The sequence below is a fragment of the Haliotis asinina genome, chromosome 2, assembly GCF_037392515.1.
Source record: "Haliotis asinina isolate JCU_RB_2024 chromosome 2, JCU_Hal_asi_v2, whole genome shotgun sequence".
Lineage (NCBI taxonomy): Eukaryota > Metazoa > Mollusca > Gastropoda > Lepetellida > Haliotidae > Haliotis > Haliotis asinina.
The window spans coordinates 89468360-89492624 of NC_090281.1; the positions used below are offsets into that span (position 1 = coordinate 89468360).

The window sequence follows — 24265 nt, forward strand, 5'->3', positions numbered from 1 at the left end:
TCTCTTCATTGTTCCAAAACTCTTCCCTGTTCCTATATTTTTCCCTGTTTCCAGAATGATCCCTGTCCCAGCTCCGTCACCAAAATATTCATTGTCCCTGCACTCTTTATTGTCCCACTGCTCTTCCATTGTCCCCCAGAATGTTCCCTGTTTCGGCACTCTTCATTGTCCCAATACTCTTCCCTGTTCCCAGATTTTTCCCTGGGCTGTACCTTGTTCCCAGTTTGTTTCCTGTCCCCACTCTGTCCCAACACGCTTCATTGTCACAACACTCTTCCTTGTCCAAACAGTTGTCCCTGTTCATTCGCTTATCCAACATGACTGTGTCTTTTGGTTGGAATAGGCATAAACCCCTTTGAATTCTAATTCTAAGTCACGAAAGGATCAGTTGATCTGGTCGGGTACAAGTTTACTTGTCTTGCTTATGTAATGCCATTGCAGAATGCACGAACTTAGCATATGAAAACATCGTATATTTGTTCCAGCCTGGCTACGTCTTCAGAAGAGAGCACACGACACCTGCGGTCTAATTTTCCTGACAACCCGTTGACTACTTTACAGAACAGTGATGACTTGTACAAGTCAGCAGAGACACGTCTTCACTATTGCATTGTTGTTATGCGTATGCCTGTACATCTATATCAGTGCATGGGCCATCAAGTATCCGTCTACCTGGAAACGAGACACAGTGTGTAGAGTCACCGTTAATCATGGGGTGGTCAATGATGGAGGAAACGCCGTTCATCCGTCTGGAGATATTTCGTCTCGTGGAGTTGAGAAAGATGACATTTTAAACACTAGAACCGCAGGGAAAAAATTGAAGGACAAGTGGAGTACCATCATAACATCCTCTACAGGAGCAACAACATCACCAAAAACAAAAACAAGAATGACATCATTCCCTCCTACCCTAGTACGAGGTAAAGACATAACTCCACTTATATCGGAATTCTTTCAGTTAAAGACGAATGAAACGAAAGACGATTTTGTCAATCTTCACAAGTATAGGTTCTCCATCGACTCAAAGCGATGTAGATCTGGTTCCACTTTCTTGGCTATTATCGTTCATTCAGCTCCTGGGAATACTCAAAAGAGGAATCTGATACGAGAAACCTTTGGATCCACTGGATCTTACAAAAACAGAAACACAACTGTTGTGTTCATGGTAGCAGCAGTGAAGCAGCAACGAGCACAGGATTCTTTACAATACGAGTCTCAGAGGTATGGTGATGTTGTGCAAGGAAATTTCCCGGATTCCTACAAGAATCTTGTGAGGAAACACATTATGGCAATGCACTGGTTCAAGTACAGGTGCAAAGCTAAATACATTCTGAAGTTGGATGACGACACATTTGTGAATCCATACAGAATTATCGACCATATTTTGAAAGCTGAACCTCAGGGGCTCACAATAGAATGTAAATTGGTACAAGGTGAAGGTCCCATTAGAAACAAAAGGTCAAAATGGCATACTCCCGAATCAGAGTATCCCTTTTCCGTTCTGCCACCATTTTGTATAGGCTTTGCCTATCTGACAACTCCAGAAAGTTGGGCTGCCATGTACAAAGTTTCTGAAACCAACAGGCCAATGAGCATGGATGACTTGTATGTCAGTGTTGTGTTGGCAATGAAAGCTGGAGTACAAAGAAGAGACTTCAGCAACATTCTCGTACACTGTCCGAGGAATAAGACACTTGATTACACGGAACTAAACAAGAAAGCTATAGTCATAGACCGGGGAGCATACTGTGGATCCATTCCCTTCAAACACTGGAGACAAATACAGTATGACAATGAACACTGGTGATTAATGGACAGCATAATCTCAAAACAAGGTATCTTCCTACAAGTGTATGAGGCTGTTTCAAAGAGCTTCATTACCAAACCTATAATGTACCGCAACATATGTCATGTTTGGGATTTCACTTTCGGAAATGCTCTAAATTTGTAATGCACTCGTGCATATAACAAAGTGTTCTGTGTTTTCGTTTTCCTTTCCTCTCACTGGAAATGTCAGTCATGACAGTCTGTGGCTATGACGTACTATTGAACTTATTGGACCCTTTGGGTTCCTTCTGTCGTCTACTTAGGTATACCTCAGTGTGAACCAATAAGATGAACGCATTGTCGTTGTCCAAATACTCATAACACAATAATTCCTCAGTTCTAACACAGACAACTACTTTCTATTAAGGAGTATTAGTCATAATGTATTGTCTTATCACGTACATATTCTACCAGATCTCTATCACAATGACAAGTTTATGACAATGTTAGTGTTACAGATACATACTGGTTGTTAAACACAGAGCAAACAAATGTCAAAAGTCTTTTTAGATTTGAAACCATATTTGACACTGTCTTTACAAAGAATGCACCGTTGGGAGATTTCACGTTGATAGAAAGGTTGATATGGAGGTCATTGCAGTCTGTGATGATATTTCAGGTGCGCTCTTTCACATATCCTTACTGTTTGAAGCTGAAGTATTGGTTCTGAAATTGTCTAACTCGTCACATCAGTAGATGTGTTATTGATGTTCTATATACTCGCAGCTGATGAAGGAATGAATTTGTGGTGATGATCAAGCATACTCCGAAGTCTTCAACACGTGCACATCAACTACATGTACCTATGGACACAAACTACCACCCGCGAAGATCCTTGGTTTGGGTGGTGCTTGTCGTAAGAGGCGATTGATGGGATCCTGTTTATGTATGAGATCGTATACCAACTTGATTGTCTGCATGCCGCCATCAAACAATTGGGACTTAGAGTGCGACGTTAAACAACACGCATACATATTCTTCCGAAAGTTTGGTTTTCAGTTTGCTGAAATAACAAGTCCATACTTATCATACTATACTACTACACTCCCAACACGTGGATACCTAGAGTGGCACTTGTTAACAAACAGTGTATAATTTGAGTTACGAATATGTTCATTCATAGCGCACAGGCTAACGACTGAGCTTCTCCAGCTCCGTCCACTGATAGGGTTTTGACGATCTGATCCAAACGGTAGATCGTTAGATGAAGTAGAACCCAGTTCTGCTGTCACCAGCAATGATATTAGAACTGTTGCTGAAAGATGTGTAACGCCGTACTCATTCAAACAGTATCAGTTACGATATATGGTGGTGTCTTACATATCACACACAGTTAACTAAACTGAAGTACAAAAGAAAGTACACACCTGGTTCGCGGGGCTTTTTCCCCAACAAACAAAGTGTTCTGTGTTTTCTTTGAAACGTATTTTGTTTGTGAGTTACAAGTTACAAACATTGTGTGTGTTGTGCCACAGCAATACATATATCCTTCAAGTTTGGGGTATGGGGCACCACGAAAAGCATGATTTAACAAAATCACAACTGCACATTACGCATCAACAGTGTGAGAGCATGGGTAGTTAGAAGAATATCATTAAAAGGAAATTCAGCGAAAGGCAAGAATACTAGCAGCTGAACGAGAAAGAGCTATTAGAATGTCAGAGATGGATTTTCAAAACAGGCGTATTGACAGAACGGTCAGGTGGACAAAGACAACCACTCTCAGAATAATTAGCCGCGTAAACCAGACTCTCCCGATATCTCATAGCCACAGAACTGAAAGACCGAGTATGACCGTCCCGCGAAATGACCACCATCTGCGCATTTTTCAACTTCGCAACCGGCTGCTCACAGTGACGTCAACAGCATCGTTTGGTCACCTCACCGGCAGGAACACAGTCATGAGTGAGAGACTGCGTACTGTCGACATCCGGTTCCAGCGGCCATTGGGTACGTCATGAACCCGTCACCACTGGCTGGATTCTTGGGCGAGAAACGTGAGTCACAACCTCGTATGACCCCCAACGAATACCGAAAATATCCGTTGGCTTCATCATACCCAGAACACTATTCATTGTATGATAAAAGACATTACGCACTGATCAAAAATGTGTATTGGCATCCTACAAAAAAACAAAAAAAAAACCTACACACCGCTGACATATCTTTTTAATGCTTAATCAAACAGGAGTTGCCAAACATGTTAGGTTAGACATGTTGGGGAAATTTCCAAATTTGATGCATGAGTGACAAAAATGTCCAATGCAAGTCCCTATTTTAACTTACGGCGTACGTTCCAAAATATATCTGGTGAACAAATGACAAGACATAGCATATGTTTATGGCACAATCTTTCAGATGACTATGGCATTCCCAAACTATCAGAAAAAATGGCAAAACCCCTTGTAATGGAGCTTACACAAAATGAAGTTTTTTCATCTGTTAAATCCCTTAAAACTGAAAAATGCCCTGGATCTGATGTATTCACAGCAGAATTCATAAAATTCTTTTGGTAGATTTGGGCAAATATCTTTAAAGTTGTTTGAATGAATCATATAGGCAAGACATGCGACCGGTATCACTAAGAAGAGGTTTGGTTACATGAACACGAATTAATCGTTCTTGTCACGATATGGCTGCACTATTGCCGATGTGACGTTAAACATTAACTCTCTCACTCACATGTACACCAAAAGGATATAAATCTAAAAATATATATATCAGAATATGGTGACCAATATCGATGCCTCCAATTTTCTAGAAAATTGGTTCCTTGGCAATCTTCAAAATAACAAAAAAACGTTCTCGCCACCATCATAAACGAAGATCAAAACGGATTTAAGACAGGAAGACATATAAGTGAAATTACAAGACTTGCCTGTGACCTAACAGAATATACAGATAGTTATCAGATACAAGGACTATTATTACTTACAGATTTTGGAAAGGCTCTCGATACTGTAGACTGGAAAGTTTTAGACAGAACACTTTATTCGACAATTAGGTTAAAACCTTTTATAATGCCATTGAAACTCGCATACTGGTAAACGGATCTGGCATTGATTTCTTCAAAATTTCAAAGGGGTTGTCGACAGGGAGACGCTCTTTCCCCATACCTGTTCATGTTGTGTGTGGAGATTCTGGGTAATATTATCAGAAACAATTCAAACATCCGGGTCGTAATATCGAATATATCTTTGCACAATTTGCTGATGATACCAAGTGTAAGTTTAATGGCACTGAGCGCTGTCTTTGTGTTGTAATGCAAACATTAGAACAATCTAGACTGAAAGTAAATATTGATAAAACTATAATTTTGTGCTTGGGATCAAAGAAACGATCCAGAATTAAATTGTGTCCCAAGTGAAAACTAAATTGGGATCAAGATTCCTTCACACTGTTAGGTATTAATTTTAGTTTAAAATGCCAAACCTTGATGAATTTATGGTCCACCAGAAATCTGAAATATGTGCTGCTGAAATGAAGTATTAGTACTAAACAGCACAGTTAGTGCCACATCCGGTAACCGGTATTGTGTGTCTCCTTTAACTTTAATAAATAACTTGGACAGAAAAAGTAGTTTATGACGGGTGTCGCCAGTGGGACAGAATACGTTCACCTTTTACACACCTGGTATCATCACTATTACATAGTGATTCATACACACGTGCTCTGTCATCGTATCACAAGGTGAGTATCACTGGATTATATGGCCCGGACCCGATGTGTATACAAACAACAATGTGCAGCTGTAATACGACTGAAAAACACATCTGCTCATGATAAGCAATTGTACATCCACTCTGCTTTTGTCACAGGTTTCCTATGAATGTAATAGGTAATGAACTTCTTTACACAATTTTCTAGGGTTCGATAAATGAATATTTCCTAAGGTGAGAAAAGACTTGTAAATTATGAAATTTTCAAACGTTTTGATGACTGAAAAACGTTTGCATTTTTTCCGGATATCAAGGGTATGTATTTGAACACTTCTTTTGTGGTCATGTTTCCAGTACTGAAACAAAATGGTTACAGAAAATCAGGGTTCACATCGTGTTACTGTGAGAAGACAATGAAATTATCCTGCATAGATAGTGTCAGCCCATGCAGATGCAACAAGGAACAAACAAACAAACAAACAAACAAAATCCAAACAAGTACTATTTAAAGGCTACACAACCTGCTAGTTGAATAGTAGATCTAACAACAGGTGTGGGAGAAATTCAGAAATATGGGTCTCTGTAAATAGGGCATTTTGATATAGAAAATTAACTCCATTGTTACTGAATTAGCCCCAGTGATCTCGGTAATTCAGAAACACAGGAAGTCTAGACTGGCTTCATTTTGGACTTGGCATTGCAGAAAAGTTTGGATGGAAGCTTTGGAGTATGAGACTCCAGGTTTACCACAGGTCTCTCTTTCGAGGCAGTAAACGCATTCTTCAAAAATATCTAATTTCCAAGTAATATTAACATTCACATTTTGGAAAAAATATAGATCTAGGCAAGCAGAGGGGTTGCTTCATTTATAGCACGGTCTGCTGATCAAAGCTGGTGGCTTCATAATGTCTGTTGGGACAATGCAGTTGGCTACAACCGACTTGGTGTTCATCTGGTTGAGGTCTGTCAATATTTAAATTGTTGTATTGTTGACGTTCATCGGCTGATGAAAAAGATGATTCACGTGAGAGAATAATTACAATAACTTTCTGCTTGAAGGACAACGTAGTCATGCGACATACTGAAATCGGGAAATGAACGATAATTGGTCATTTAGTATCCATCTGGGCAAAGTCACCATCCTCTGTTGTCAGTATGTATATACGAGTTCAAGGTTTTCCGTGCAAAATATAATTCTCTTGCCAACGTCTTTACCACCTTAAGTACGTGTGCTAAAAAGCGATAGTGAAAGCGATAAATGTAACTTACTGACAATTTCCTGGCTCAGGCACGACTTGACCGGTTGATGTTATTAATAACAATTGCTCAGAGTCGGTCATTTGTGGAGAAGCTCTCTGAAAAGCCATCATGTGTATCGTGTACATACAGTGTGTACATACAGTGTGTGGAACAGAATACCAACTCCACTGACGCCTTCGCCTGGATGAAGCTGCTCAAAATTGTGAAACCAAAGGTTTCCTTCTAGCTGCTCAGGACCAGTCACTTCCCCCTCGCCATCGCTCAAATGTGATTCTGAAAGAAAATATTTGCATGAAATGTCGATTATGCAATGAATTTACAGAGACTGTCCAACACCATGATAGTGGATGAACTTCGTTAGCACAAAAAGCATATCTTGTATGACATGATGGCATATCTCAATGTTTCTATTATCGTCTACACCGAGCCTGGTACCATCCTTGGTACGACCCTGAACCGGGGTGTCATGGAAAATGACTTTTTCAAACTTATAATGAATATTTACATATACAGCCTCAGACGAATTCTAGCCAACAAAGCTTATCATGTCCTTTTTGATAAAGCCAATGAATGCATGGGTATCATTGCATTTTCTGTCCATTTTGATAGCAGTGTGATTGGCAAGATTCAGGGGGAAATAAGCATGCGAACCTCGCTTGCGTCTCACTGTCGTCAGACTCCCCATTGTTCTCGGTGCACTTTGTTTGGTACCCCTTGATCTCTTGACGTAGATCAGAAGAGTGCAAGGGTTCTCTACCGGAACCCTACTAGGTGTGTAAAACCTAGTTTCCTCACCATTGCATCCGTACCAATAAGTATAGCTTCCGATCTATCCTGATTCAACCTTAATTTGTTTGTTGGCATCCAGGATGTGATCTGGACGGTGGCCGATTCTAATTTAGATAGTGGTTGTCGAACATCAAGCTCGACACTGTCTGACATCTGAGAGTGGTCAGCATACATGTCATGAACGACAAAATTATTATCAATCCCATGGCCTATTTCGGTAGTGTACACAGTAAACAGAACCGGACCAGGAACTGAACCTTATGGTACACTATAATACATGCTGTGACATATGGATTGTGACTGTCCGATCACAACTAACTGCAACCTGTCCGATAAATATGATTTCATCCACGACAATCTGGAGCCTTCAAGACCAAACCCCTTCTGAAGACGATGGATGAGTCTGGGGTGATTCACGTCAAAGGCCGCCAGTAGACTCGAAAGAACTAGAACTGATCGATGGCCGCAATCAGAGCGCACTGTGTACCAGACTAGGTCATGTGATGTGCCCTATGGGCTGACTGGAATTGTTAGAACAGTAGTTCACTGCGATCAAGATGTTCCTTTTTGCATTGTGTTTCCTGAAATAACGATTACATAGGCGGAGCCAGAGGGGGAGTGGGGTGGAGGTGGGGTGGCGGGGGTGGTAGATTTTGTGCAGTGATCCCCTCCCCTTTTGCCGTGGATGTATCTTAGGCGACCATTGAAACTCTCGTGACAACGAGCGAACATGAACTGTGCACCCGGCACACCCTACTATCCCCACCTCCATAAGCTGTATCCATCCCTAATTTGGATCCATATTATGGCACTGCATATAAACATAACATGACCATCCTGATTGGTCGAGAACAAATTTATTCAACATTTGTTATGCAGAATCATTACAACCATGCGCAAAGTACACGTGTTATACCGTTATATATTTGTTTAAACACTAGGGCAGGCAACAGCTGCTGTCCGGAAGTAGCCCTGTTTCTGTGACAAGCCGTTGAGTACATTACTGATCAGTGATGGCTTGTATATCTCGGCAGAGACAAGTCTACATCTGTCTGGTGTTACTGTGCATATCCGTTTTCATTTATGTCAGTGCATGGGCCTTAATGTATCGGTCTATGAGGAAAAAAGACACACTGCGTAGAGTCACTGTTCATAATGGAGTTGTCAATGATCCAGCGAACGTCGTGTCTCATCTCTCTGGAGGACTTTCGTCACATAGAGTTGAAAAGGGTGACACTTCAAACCCAAGAACTACGGAGAAGAGTCTCCTATATAAATGGAGTACAATCATGTCTTCCTCTATTGCAACAGCATCATCACCAAAAACAAACTCAACGACGGCATCATTCCCTCCTACCTTTGTGCGAGGTAAAGACATAACTCCACTTATATCGGAATTCTTTCAGTTAAAGGCTAATGAGACGAAAGACGATTTTGTCAATCTTCACAGGTACAAGTTCTCCATCGACTCCAAGCAGTGCAGATCTGGTTCCACCTTCTTGGTTGTTATCGTTCATTCAGCTCCTGGGAATACTCAAAAGAGGAATCTGATACGAGAAACCTTTGGATCCACTGGATCTTACAAAAACAGAAACACAACTGTTGTGTTCATGTTAGCAGCAGTGAAGCAGCAACGAGCACAGGATTCTTTACAATACGAGTCTCAGAGGTATGGAGATATTGTGCAAGGAAATTTCCCAGACACCTATGAGGATCTTGTGAGGAAACACATTATGGCAATGCATTGGTTCAAGTACAGGTGCAAAGCTAAATACATTCTAAAGTTGGATGACGACACGTTTGTGAATCCATACAGAATTATCGACCATATTCTGAAAACTAGACCCCAAGGCCTAACTATGGAATGCAAAGTGTCACCACATCAGAGTCCTCAAAGAGATAAAAAGTCAAAATGGCACACTACAGAATCGGAGTATCCCTTCTCTGTTCTACCACCATACTGTTTAGGGTTCGCCTATCTGACAACTCCAGAAAGTTGGGCTGCCATGTACAAAGTTTCTGAAACGAACCGGAGAATGAACATGGATGACTTGTATGTTAGTATTGTGTTGGCTATGAAAGCTGGAGTACAAAGGACAGACTTCAGCAACATTTTGGTCGAATGTCCGAGGAATAAGACCTTTCATTATATCGAACTAAACCGGAAAGCGATAGTCATCGACCGGAGAGGACATTGTGGATCCATTCCCTTCAGACACTGGAGACAAATACAGCATGACAATGAACGCTTTTGAGTTATGAGCACCATAGTCTTGAAGCAAGTTCTTTTCTAACTACTGTATCATAATGATTAGGAAAACTGCACTACTCTCCCTATGGCGCATGCTATGAGCTTCAGTCGGTTCTTTCACCCCTTAACCCATCTTTACACGATAAACAGGCAACAGTCAGAGCTGCACTTAATTCACATTATAGCTAAATCAACGATGACACCTTTTATGTGGACATCATTTGACAATACATTTGATTAAATGCTCATAATGCAAAAGTGGGCCTTGTTATTGGTCATAAATTACTTGTTTCAATGTATTTCACAGAACGTCCAGATGACCATTTATTATTCATTGATTCTGGTGCTTTAACTGCAGCGTGTGACTGGAGCGATGTTCAAAATGGTATCCGACAGTGGCATATTTCATAATTCATATAATAATTAATGTTGTTACCAGTAAGGAGATTCTAATCAGAAGGCGATTATGGATGCACAATTCATAATAAAAACGAAAGATTGTGGTGAATATTATCTCCGAGAACTCATTGGACATCGATTTCATAAATGATTCTGAATGTCAAGGGAACAGTTCAACCAAATGTTTCTTTCTGTGTGCGTAGAACAAAGTAAAAACAAACACACATATGAGAGAGAATCATTGTATATATTCTCCCTAGTGGCTGGTAGGAACGTGGTTTATTAACACATTACATCATTAATGATAAGCCGTCCTGTATTTTGGGAATAACTACACTATGTTTGACAAACTGGGGACGTATACCGGTGGTTATATAGGGGCAATGTAATATCGGCGTCGCGAAAGCGGGTTACATCACGCTCCATTATAACGTCATTGACTACAGTGTGATGGTCGTTTATAATGTCACTGGTGGAGTGTTGGATGAATACTGTGAACTACCTCCACCAAGAAAGGAATGAAATGAAAAGTCGAAAGGTTTCTGTCGCATTGTTCGTAAGCCTTGTCATTGTCATCACTCCATGTAGTGGAGCGGCTAAGCAAATGTACTGTGCATTTAGTGACAAATTCACGAAACTTTGCACATTTATGGACTGAAACATAATGAACATGTTAGGATATGGAGGCACTCAAAAATAATTTCCTTTGCGCATGCGCAGTAGATAAATGATAATTTGCCTTTTTCTGGCTACTTTTGTAGCTATGGGCATGCCATCAGTACCCCACTGAGGCGATTTATTTTTTAAAAGACCGATTAAACATCTTGAAAACATAGCTGAGCCAATTTTATGAATACTGGAAGTGCATTGAAGTGCATGAGTGGTTACACCCATTCGTAAGCACATGAAACCTACTCCTGACGTACTCCTGGTGTAGAGTCGGCAGTAGAGAACGTACTGGTCACTTTCTTTCTGTATCCAGCCCCACTAGGATGGAGAGTTCAGGCTGTGGAAGAATGACAGACCCCATATATATGGCCCGCCTGCATGTAAACTGCACTTTCGACAATGATGTACAACAGCTGCATGTGTTGATGGGATTGCATGAATTGAGTTTGTCATCGCAAATAATATCAAATGACTGGAAATATTCCTAAGGCATCCTTCCATGATTTTAGTGAAGGAGCAAATGCCATATAGCGCTCGTAATTCATGTGGGTTGGAAGCTAAGGGAGATTCTAAGCCTTCTAAGCCAACATTTCTGTATGCTCGAAGTGATATCAGTTAGAAGGATATAGTTGTTTTGGATACGTCTGCTGTGATATCTCTCATGAGCTGGATGACTAGTAGGTCATTGCCAAGTAGTAAAGATCATGGTGGGATGTGAAACAGGTCTGGCTGATTTTTTACAATAAATGCAAAAGGGAGGCTAAGATGCACTGATGCATTGGGATCGTTTATCACATCCGGTGAGACTTGGGTCTATAGAAAGGATGTAATCATTGTTGAATTTCTCCATATTAGTCTGGACTTTTCTGTTAATTGGTCTTGGGAGCCAAGAAAATTGGGGAGCAGAACCCTGGATCAAGTCCCTTTAAGGGATAAGTGTTTCTTTGGGTAGAAGTGACTATCGCATATATGAGCTGTGGTTGTAGGTTTTCTGCGTACTGTATCTGTGGAACTGGGACTGGAGCAATGGCGTCTTGTTTACCGGAATGCTATATCTATTCCTCATGACTTTTGTGATGAAAGGGTTCTTCCATGATGATGAAAGCTGAGCAAGCTCGGAAGACCCTGCATTCAGGTAGCTTTGGTTCTTGATGACTTAGAATTGCCCGAGTTGGTGGTATAATGCAAGAGGACGATCCTTCGATGGGGAAGCTATGGCTAGCCCGTCTGTAAACCAAGTTAGCAGTTAACTGATACTGGCCCTTCATGATGTGAGTCTAACCCTGTTGACGCTAATATGAGAGACTGAAGAGTCTCACAGGCCTGGTATCGTGCATCCGCTGCAGATGCGCTTCTTGGAGTTCTTTGGGGTAACTGTGTTTTGTGTACTGAAGGAGAACGCAGACACTTAATTTTCCACTACTATTTAGAAATAAAATGAGATAAGCAATTAGTATGAGTACGAAAGCCTAATGCTGCCACTTTGGTAGCATAAAATATTTTTTTCAAAGACAATTCTCGTTACTTCGATTATTTACTCGTTGCTTCGAGTATTATCTCGTTATTTCAACAATTTTCTCGTAACTTCGAGTATTTTCTCGTTACTTCAAGTTTCCTTCAAAAACTTGAAATTTCGAATATTTATTCGTTACTTCAATGGATGATTGGTTTTTAGGGGGGAGTGCGTGTGTGTGTGCGTGTGTGTGCGTTTGTGTGTGTTTGCATCCACACTGGAAAAGAGTCATTTTGTATGTATTTGACTCACACAGTCATTCTGCAATCAGTCATCAGTCAAGAATGCAATAATGTCTCCTGTGTGTCTCCTGTGTGTTGTTCAAAGGAAGACACTTCTTCGCGTGTGTCATATTTCAAAATGTATATTATCCTGTCAGCTTCACATTGAACCATCTACTGTGTTGGCCATGTTATAACGTTGTTTTTCAAGTGTAGTAGATTAATGACCGAAGGCCATTCAAACGGGGAGAACAATTAAGTTCTTCCAAGGCAGTCGTCTGGCCCACTCTCCACACCGATCATCTGGCCACACATTTGCTGTTAACTTGTAACGAACGCTGTGTTACGAGTTTAGGCCTGAACATCATTCCGAAGGCTAGTCGACCAGCACTACAAACCTCTCCATTTCCACCCGATGTTCCCCATCTACAGGTTGCGAAAGTATCAGGGTACCTCTACAGTTACCATTCGGGCACTATTCATTCGATACTCAAGCCAAGTGCAATGGAGTGCGATACGACAAGACCCGGTGCCAAAGGCCTTGAGTTTGTTGTGGCCTTGTACACAGTGAACAACGTTCAGGGCAAAATTGACTTTTCATGACTTTCCCAGTAGACTAGGGCCAATATATTCAATTGTTCCAGACATGTGTGGATTTTCTGTGAATGGTGGAGCCATATTTGGCACGAGCAGATTATTCTTTGGTGTATTAGTTTGTTACTACCAAAGTTTGGAAACATTTCGTGTGCGGAATTTGCCATCCTATTTTGCTGCAATTGTTTATTTTGTGTAGTAACTTTTAACAAACAATAAATAATTTAAACTTTCCATTTCGTTAGGATATGATGTTACAGGCCAACCGATACCAATTTTAATCAGCTGGGACAGACGCTTGATTTGGGCGATGAACGGTGCCCATTTACATCAGATACAGTTAACTGACGTATACGTACAATAGGTGGGTGGTGTTTGGGGCGTACTTCCCAACAAACAAAGTAGGTATTTTGAAAGGTGTTTCGTTGCAAACATTGTGTACGTTTTCCAAAGTAAGACAAATGTCCTTTACAGTTTGGGGTATGAGACATCATGACAATCATGATTTTACTGAATAGCAACTGTAGGTTACGCATCAACAATGTGAAAGCGGGGGTGTGTGGGGGTGGGGGGTGGGGTTGTTTAGAAGTATACCATTATAACGGAATACATGGAAATTGCAAGATTTCTAGCAGTGGAACACGAAAGACCAGCTGGAATATCACAGTTGGGTGCTAACGACAGGCATGCTGACAGAACGTTCAGACGGACAAAGACAACTATCATGAGCGTATAAACCAAATTCTCCACATATCCGAAAGCCCAAGAACAGAAAGACCGAGTGACCACCCCGTGAAATTGTAACTGGGCTGTGATGGGTACACTAATTAGTATACACAGACTACGGGTGTGAGGCTTTATTCAGATGGGTAGTAAGAGACGTAACGACACCTCTGAGGGTGCCACGGGGGTGTAATTATCCTAAGGTAGCCGTACAGAGACAGTTAAACAATGAATATAATCTGTTCCAGTTTGTCAGATCAAGATGGATCGAAACGTGCACAGTTTAGACAGACAAGTGGAAACAAGGCTTGCGTTAAAACAAAAGAAAAGACAATGATTTAAACATGGACTAAACTGAAACCCCTTTACCTTTCTATACAGTTCCAAAAGCATAAAATGGAGAAGTCGAAAAACTACTGTCCAAACAACTTTAAAATACCAGAACATAAAAAGCACCCGAATAACTGCTAGTCACATATTAGATGATCCTGCTCACTAAACGCATTTCTGACAAGAGAGGCGGTACAACGAATTGGGCGAGTACACTTGGCTGATACAGGTAGCTTGACGATTATGCACGTGCAATACATGCTAACCGTGACATGAAATCAACACCGCTACTGATTAAAACCTGTCTCGCTACTGTGTAACACCTGTCTCGGTAGTGTTTTACACCTGTCTCAATACTGTTACACAGATTGCACTTGTAGTAAAAAATGTCCAAGTTAGGAAAACATGGGCAAATAGTTCATTCTCAGGCAAGGGAGATAGCATACAATGTTATCATGTATATGGACAAAAATTGTGCAACCAAAGCAGATTCTCTTTTACAAAGTAGCCTTGCTACTGGACTTTCAACGTCAACTTTAAAGCGCATTAAGGCAGAAGGTGGTAGGAGTGCGAGTGGACCTACATTTATCAGTCCCACCAAGTTGCGCAAACCCAAAACTTGCAGTTACAAACTTGATGATTTCGACCGGTGTGCAGTCCGTCAATTTGTACAAAGTTTATATGGAGTAAAAAGACAACTACCCACTCTGGATACGATGTATGATATGGCAAAGTGCCAGTTGAACTACAAGGGTTCTAAGGAAAGGTTTCGAAAAAATCTCAAAGACATGGGGTTTAGGTGGCGAAAAACGCAGTCAAACCGGAAACTTTTAATGGAACGTAAAGACATTGTTTCCAAGCGTTTGCAATACTTACGTGCAATATAGAAATACAGAGAAGAAAATCGAACACTCATCTTTATCGATGAAACATGGTTGCATGTACACCACATTGTCCCAAAGTGTTGGCAACTTGAGGGTGAAGTCGTAATAAATGGGGTTCAATCTCCGCCTGGCACCGGATCTCGGCTTATTGTGGCTCATGCAGGGGGTGAAAACGGTTTTGTTCCAAATGCTTTGCTTGTTTTTGATTCCAGACTCAAATGAGCATACTATCATGACGAGATGAACTTTAATAATTTTTCCGAATGGCTCCAGGAAAAGTTGATCCCAAACCTTCCACTGCACTCTGTCATCGTTATGGTTAATGCACCATATCATAGCAAGCAAGTGAACAAATGTCCGACAACCGCCAACAGAAAAGATGACATAAAAACGTGGCTACAAAGGCACCATATCTCATTTGATGAGAAAATGCTTAAAGCCGAACTATTGTTTCTTGCAAAATCCAACAAATCGGGCCCTGTCTACAGAGTTGAAGCAACATGGTCATGATGTACTACGTCTCCCTCCATACCAGCAGAACTAAACCCGATTGAGTTAATTTGGGCAAATGTGACAAATTATGTCGCTTCACAAAACTTGCAGTTCACAAAAAGTTCCTTAAGAGTTGCCATAAATGAAAGGATGTCTGCAGTCGGTGCAAAAGAATGGTCGGAATGTTGTAAACATGTTAAAACAATTGAAGATGGTTACTGGCAACGCGAAATCGCAGTAGCAAGGGAAATTGACAGACTAGTGATTGACTTAGGACTTGCGAGTGATTCAGACACCGAGACTGATTCAGAGAGTGATAATTAAAGCATAAATCAGTAATTCCGCCTAATTGTCCAGCATTGTTGTGTCTTGTATAATAATTGACACATACTATATCAGGTTTTTACTGTTCCCATACTTTGTCATAAAAAAGAGTAATCTTTGGTGAGTTGTCTGTATTTTATATTTTTTAGTCACTAATAAATCTACTCAGTCTGGTACTGAGTAATCCCCAAACCGACAAATTTGTGTACAAAGATATTTCTCACTGACTTATTAATGTCAAAAGGTATTTTCAGTTTTCTGTACACAATTTTGGTGACCATAATAAAATTATGACAGAAATTTGGAAATATTGTTTGAATACTAACCATTTCTCTGGAACCGGTTATATAAATTTCCAAGACATGTATTCCCGGTCGATCACCAGCGGAATTATGGACGAAAATCAGCCCGTACAGAGAAATAGGAATAAAATTATGGGATAAAAATATTTCCCCCTTGCTACTCTGATTTAGCCACCACCATTCAGTAACAGATAACTTTTAACATATTAAAAAGTTAAATGAAACACAATTAACTTCATGTAGTTATTATCTATTTAATATTTAGCAGACCAAAAGTCAACTTTACCCATTAAAACAACACCGATTCACAGATTCCTTCGAATGATAAAACTGCAATTTCAGGCATAAGATACTGATATTCCATGCTAGCCATTACTTAAGACGAAGACAAATAGATTATTGGGGCATTGACAAGCAGTTTAGATATTCAACAATTTTGTTTAAAAAATCCCAGGAAAATGTCATTTGCTTCGTGAAATGGATCGGTGGTCCTAAACATATTTGCTCAGTATATTGTGTTGATTCAATTCGTTGGGATTGTACCTGTTCCCAAATCAAGTGTGCTATAACAATTCATGCGTGAAACACACGGTGAAAATGAACTTCTCGATATTTATCAGACAACCTGTCTCCCTCTTGTTTCAAGTGGATCGTTCTTTGGGGCGTTCCCAAGTATGCAAATTGGGGTCATTTGTCAGGTCGTGGATCATCTTATATGTGTTTACCAGTAAATAAAACTGTTCACAACAAAGTAGGTGATAAGGACTGCCACAAATGGCCTCTGCCTGCGCATTCAACATCTGAGAACCGGTTGCTTTCAGTGGCATCATCAGTAGCGTTGGGTCACCTCAACAACAGGAACAGTCACAATTGAGAGACTGCGTGCTGTCGGCATTTGCTTCAAGTGGCAATTTGGTGCATATCATGCACCTGTCATCAGTGGGTGGATTGTCTGCATTGAGACTCTGGCAACATCAAAACTAGGTGCACTCTTCCCTTTCCCAACACTGCTCCCTATCTTTATATTCCTCGCTGCTGTCCCTATCTCAGTACCCTGTCCTGACCTAACACCCTGCCTTGTCCCAAGGGGTTTCGTATTCCGACACCTTCCCTTTACTGACCCTGTCGTAACATTGCTGCCATCAGACTGTTCCCTGCCTTAACACTGTTCCCTAGCCTAACGTTCTTCCTGTCTGTTCCCTGTCGCAATACGTACCCTTACCTGCTCTTAGACTGTTCCCTGTCCGAAAATACTCTTATGTGTCCCCGGTCTCTTCCCGATGGTAACATCCTTCCCTGCACTCAGATTGCTTCCTTTCCTCATACTCTTTTCTCTCCCCGCACTGTTCCCTATGCTACCACACTTCCTTGTCCACACTCTCTTCACACTGTTTCCCATCAAAACACTCTTCCCTTTCCCTACATTATCCCCCGTCCTCGTACTGTTCTCTATCCTGTATGTGAATTTTAGGTGACTTCAGGATCATTCTCCACTAAAGCTTCACATTGTGAATTAGTAACTCACCAAACTAAAACTTCTCAATCTCTTCTATATTTTTAGTGTGATTTATCTTACTTTCATTGGTAATCTAACCAAGTTTGGATATGTCCAACCATACAACAATGTAAAACCAACCCGTCAGTTTTCGATAAAATCAAATACGTTATTGGATGTAACATTAGAACTTTGCATTGACCGACTAGTTAGAACATCAATCCATTTGATATGATGTTTGCAGTCTCAAAATGTAAACTGCTGTACAAACGAACAACCACAATGACCGCTGTTCTGTTAGCAGTGGTGTGACTGGTTCTAGTTTTCTCAGTGAATTGAATAAAGTGACTTCAAATACCTTTTTTACTTATCCTTGAATATAGTTACAAATCATGTTAATAATTAAACCAACAAATCCTGGGCAAAGTGTCTGAAGAAACAACAATAGGGACAAACATTAAGGTAACGTATCATTCATTCACAAGTGACTTTCAAACAGTCAGGGATAAATATGGTACAAACAATAGCATTTAACTATACTATACTGAACCGCAAAAGAAACGTCACCCTACCAGAAATTTTGCCACATATGTTTCATCATAACTTTAATTAATTATTTCACTTTTTATATGTTAGCTAGGCCTGGTTCGTAGGCAATGTTCATGAAAATTTGGTTTCAGAGTCTGTATTTGATACAAAAACCATGTCGTCAAAACGCAGTCGCTAAGTAATGATGGGACATGGTTTTTTTTTGTTGGTTTGGTTTGGGTCTTTTTTTCGTATTTCATGAAAATGAGAATCTACGTGCATCCCGAGGTGTCATCCCTATAAGAGATACCGAACATGCACCCAATCATTCATTGTTCGACAGTATCAACATACCATGATTATCAAGGAGATCGAGCTTTAGGAAGTCTGAATGTTGGCTGTCATTTTTGTGTTCATGCTCGAACAATACACTGCCTGCAGCAACGATCCCAAGCCACTGGAGGCACATCCGCCCGTCCTAAATGTGGACGACCGCCTGTGACTACGCTGAGGCAACATTGTGCGTCATTTCCTGCAAAATCGCTTCGCTAAAGCTACGGAAACTGTAGAGACAACCTTTGGCAATCACCAGAGACAAATCAGCGCCGACACTGTACGCAGACGTTTGAGGCAGAGAAACGTCAGGTGTCGCAGGCTTTACCGGAGTCCGATCGTCACTTTTCAGCATCGTCGTGCTCGTCTCAGGTGGGCCACACTTCATCGGAATTAAAGCCACCGTGAGTGGGAACTGTAGTGCTCTCCGACGTCTATTGCGTCTAGACGGCCGATAGCAGAGTGAGAATGTGGCGACGACGCAAGGAGCGTTTTGCAGATGATTGTGTCCTGGAAAGGGACTCGTGGGGAAGTCCGAGCATATGGCTGTTGGAGTCTATTGCCCTCAGTCACAAACTAGGCCCTATGGTGTTCCAGATTATTGGTCCTGGTAGAGGAAACGGTGTAACATCTACCCGCTACATTGATCAAGTGCTGAGACCCTTCATCGTGCTACATTTGGTAGTCATGGAAACCACGTCTTCCAGCAGGACACGTGCGTGCCCATACTGCCAGAGCAAATACAGACATTTCTCTGTCAACAGTGCATACAAACTGTTCAATGGCCTGCCCTCAGTCCAGACGTAAACCCGATATTGGGACGAGATTCAGAGGCTCAGTAATGTGCGGCCAAGGCCAACTGAACTCTCTCCGGTGTATCACCGAGTCTGGGCGCAGGTTGCTATGGCCGTCATCAACCGCCTCATCCACTCCATATACAGACGATGCAACGCTGTTGTCAACGCTCAAGGAGGCCATATACGTTATTGACTTTGATATCGCACTATCGCGCCACCTGTCGTCATTTTGAGTTCTAATTATCTGAACTTCGTCTTAAAGTATTGATGTTCAAACATGTCAGTTCTTTTAAATCTTTCCTGCAGGTATTATCCATGAGTTTGAATTTAACGCATTACCAATTGCAAAAAGAGAGTGGCGTTTGGGGGTTTTTTTTGCGGTTCAGTGTATTTTCTTTAGATTTCTTTAGCTTCAAGCCCATTGAATCACGGTGCAGAAATAGGAGTGCACAAGACACAATTATCGATATCTGTTTGGTGGAGGATATATTTTCTCAGTCTTGGTTATGCAAAATCATTACAAACATGCGCAATAAGAACGTATGAAATCGTCATATATTTGTTCCAGGTTACGTATAGCCACATGGGCAAACAACAGCTGCTGTCCGTAAATAGTCTTGTTTTCGTTACAACCGATCTTTACAGATCAGTGATGGCTTGTATATCTCAGCAGAGACAAGTCTACATCTGACTTGTGTTATTGTGCATATCCGTTTTCATTTATGTCAATGCATGGGCCTTAACGTATCGGTCTATGAGGACAAAAGACACACTGCGTAGAGTCACTGTTCACAATGGAGTTGTCAATGATCCAGCGAACGTCGTGTCTCATCTCTCTGGAGGACTTTCGTCACATAGAGTTGAAAAGGGTGACACTTCAAACCCAAGAACTACGAAGAGGAGTCTCCTAAATAAATGGAGTACAATCATGTCTTCCTCTATTGCAACAACATCATCACCAAAGGAAACTCAACGACGGCATCATTCCCACCTACCTTTGTGCGAGGTAAAGACATAACTCCACTTATATCGGAATTCTTTCAGTTAAAGGCTAATGAGACGAAAGACGATTTTGTCAATCTTCACAGGTACAAGTTCTCCATCGACTCCAAGCAGTGCAGATCTGGTTCCACCTTCTTGGTTGTTATCGTTCATTCAGCTCCTGGGAATACTCAAAAGAGGAATCTGATACGAGAAACCTTTGGATCCACTGGATCTTACAAAAACAGAAAAATAACTGTTGTGTTCATGGTAGCAGCAGTGAAGCAGCAACGAGCACAGGATTCTTTACAATACGAGTCTCAGAGGTATGGTGATATTGTGCAAGGAAATTTCCCAGACCCCTATGAAGATCTTGTGAGGAAACACATTATGGCAATGCACTGGTTCAGGTTCAGGTGTAAAGCTAAATACATTCTGAAGTTGAACGACGACACATTTGTGAATCCATACAGAATTATCGATTATATTCTGAAAGCTGAACCTCAGGGGCCAAAGGTCAAAATGGCATACTCCCGAATCAGAGTATCCCTTTGCTGTTCTACCACCATTTTGTATAGGCTTTGCCTATCTGACAACTGCAGAAAGTTGGGCTGCCATGTACAAAGTTTCTGAAATCAACAAGCCAATGTTCATGGATGACTTGTATGTCATTGTTGTGATGGCAATGAAAGCTGGAGTACAAAGGACAGACCTCAGCAACATTCTCGTACACTGTCCGAGGAATAAGACACTTGATTACACAGAACTAAACAAGAAAGCTATAGTCATAGACCGGGAAGCATATTGTGGATCCATTCCCTTCAAACACTGGAGACAAATACAGTATGACAATGAACACTGGTGATTAATGGACAGCATAATCTCAAAACAAGGTATCTTCCGACATGTGTATCAGGCTGTTTCACAGAGTTTCATTACTAAACCTATGGTGACTGCAATATATGTCATGTTTGGGAAAAGTAAAGTACAAATTCTAGTACTTCCGGGGGTTTATTTGGTTGGGTCCCATCCGGGATTCGAACCCGCACCCTTAGAGTCAGGCACCTAATCGCCAGCACGTAAAGTCAGCCGCCAAGCCCGCTCAGCCACCGCGACTTCCTCCAAAATGGAAGTCGCACAACTGGTAGTCTAAACTGCGTACTTTGAATACCCCTCTGATAAGTGTAAATTGGCATGGCTGTCACGGCCGAAAGCTATGATTACATAGTGCCATTTAGAAAGTGGTCAAATGCAACATTTCTCATGTTTAGGACCTTCTTAGTAAAGTACAAATTCTAGTAACTTTTTTTGGTTGAGTCCTTATGGTGTATTTTAGGAGGTTTAGTCGGTTCTTTACACTCAGTAAATCGCCATCCAGTTCACACAGGGATCGACATTTTTTTATAAATATATATTTCAAGGAATATATTTATCGTACAAAGGCAGGCATTCCTACTAATCATGAAATAATTCTGGTGGTTTAGGTACAATATGATGTACAACCAAACCGTATCCTCGAGTTTACCGTCAGCAAATCCAATGTATATTTTTTTCATGATGTTAAAACCTCGAAGTCAAAATATATAGAGAAAGGAATCATGATTCGCATTGGATTCAGGAAGTTCGGAAACGCTCTTAATTTGTAATGCACTCGTGCATATAACAAAGTCTTCTGTGTTTTCATTTTCCTTTCCTCTCACTGGAAATGTTAGTCATGACAGTCTGTGGCTATGACGTACTATTGAACTTATTGGACCCTTTGGGTTCCTTCTGTCGTCTACTTAGGTATGACTCATTGAGAACCAATAAGGTGAACGCATTGTCGTTGTCCAAATACTCATAACACAATAATTCATCAGTTCTAACACAGATAACTACTTTCTATTAAGGAGTATTAGTCATAATTTATTGTCACGTCACGAATATTTATCACGTACATATTCTATCAGATCTCTATCACGATGACAAATTTATGACAATGTTAGTGTTACAGATACATATTGGCTGTTAAACACAGAGCAAACAAATGTCAAAAGTCGTTTTAGATTTGAAACCATTTTTGACACTGTCTTTACAAAGGCTTTTCCCCCCAACAAACAACGTAGCTACTGTTTTTTGCTTGTGATTTACACAGTTACAAACATTGTGTGTGTTGTGTCAAAGCGATACATATATCCTTCAAAGTTTGGGGTGTGGGGCACCACGAAAAGCATGATTTTACTGAATCACATCTGCACGTTATGCATCAACAGCGTGAGAGCATCGGTGGTTAGAAGATAATTATTAAAAGGGAATACATCGAAAGGCAAGAATACTATGTCAGAGACGGATTCTTAAAACAGGCGTATTGACAGAGTGGCCAGGTGGACAAAGACAACCACCATCGGAATAATTAGCAGCGTAAACCAGACTCTTCCGATATCTCATAGCCCCAGAACTGAAAGACCGAGAGTGACCGCCCCCCGAAATGACCACCATCTGCGCATTTTTCAACTTCGCAACCGGCTGCTCACAGTGACGTCAGCAGGATCGTTGGGTCACCTTACTCTCATGAGTGAGAGGCACCCGTGGCGAGCCACCTCCTCGTGGTGGGTGCTGGGTAACGCCAGGAGCTCGCCAACACCCCCGTAGTGGACCCGGGGGGATATTTGGTCCCCCAACCCGTTTGCCGTGGGTTGCGGCCCTGTGTCGGCGGAGGAGTGGATCCTGGTGGTTCAGAGCAATAGGGGCAACACATACTTAATTTCTTTTTCTCAACCCCAACACCCAAAGTACATAAAAGCTGGATATTGTAACATCGAAGTGGAACAATATATTCCAAACCCACTTCGTTGTTACAAGTTTCAAAAGTTTGGTCACGGTGCCCAATCCTGCAGAAATCGTGCAACATGCTATAGATGTGGTAAAGATGATCATGAAGGTTCTGACTGTTTGTCTTCTCCAAAATGTGCCATATGTCTTCGTCAAAGTCATGCCATGTCTGGAAACGTGAAAATGAAATTGTCAAAATCAAAATCCAAAAGAATGTCACATATCATGAGGCAAAACGTTTAGTTAATGTAGCCTCAGCCTACAGTTGTTGCTCGCCCCAATACTAAGTCTGTTCTGTCAGTTGCATGTCAGACAGATATCACCTGGGTTGAAGCTGACAAACACACTTTAATTGCATCAGATTCTACTGTTGATAAACACCATGCAACATCAGCTTGCCAGACTGAATCACAAACAATATCTCCTGTTGTGAAAAATCCTTGTCAAAAATTAGATTGCAGACAAAAAACTGATCGAGTACAAAAGGGACCACGTGATCCTGTACAAATCTATAACAAGTTTCAACTTTTAGAAGACATGGACGTCTCTCCTCATCCCCGTGCGCGAAATAGAAGCAGTTCGCCTCGGAAGGGGAAAAGTCGGTTCCCAGTACTACCACCTGCTATAAAATGAACAATAACTCCTTAATCCAATGGAATTGGAGGGGACTTAGGACCAATTTAATGAAGTACAGTTACTAGCACAGGATTTTAAACCATCAGCATTTAGTTTTCAAGAAACGTACCTGAAACAAAATGATAAGTTCGAATTGCGTAAATACCATTCTTATCATTCTTTTTCACCCCCTGGTGACAAAGCCACTGGTGGATCTTCCATATTGGTGAGACATGGTATAATTCATAGCCCTGTTCCTCTTAAAACCAATCTTCAGGCTGTTGCTGTTCGTCTTACTTTACATATAACCCTTACTCTTTGTTCCTTGTATATCTCCCCTTCTTCCATTCTCCATGAGAATGATCTTCAAGATTTGTATGACCAATTACCAAAACCCTGTATCATAATGGGTGATCTCAATGGTCATAACCCATTATGGGGAAGTCCTGATACCAACAGTAAAGGGAA

At 41.1% G+C, this 24265-nt stretch overlaps 2 protein-coding genes and 1 pseudogene across 2 annotated transcripts; all 3 read left to right on the top strand.

Annotated features, from left to right (window-relative positions):
* The first annotated feature begins 568 nt into the window (after window positions 1-568).
* On the top strand, window positions 569-1807 carry LOC137272089 (beta-1,3-galactosyltransferase 1-like). Its single transcript, XM_067804453.1, has one exon. It carries the CDS (start codon window positions 569-571, stop codon window positions 1805-1807), a length of 1239 nt encoding a protein of 412 aa, XP_067660554.1.
* A 6741-nt stretch (window positions 1808-8548) lies between these two features.
* On the top strand, window positions 8549-9790 carry LOC137272090 (beta-1,3-galactosyltransferase 5-like). Its single transcript, XM_067804454.1, has one exon. It carries the CDS (start codon window positions 8549-8551, stop codon window positions 9788-9790), a length of 1242 nt encoding a protein of 413 aa, XP_067660555.1.
* A 10252-nt stretch (window positions 9791-20042) lies between these two features.
* Window positions 20043-21236, top strand: LOC137272091 (beta-1,3-galactosyltransferase 5-like; annotated as a pseudogene).
* Window positions 21237-24265: the final 3029 nt, after the last annotated feature.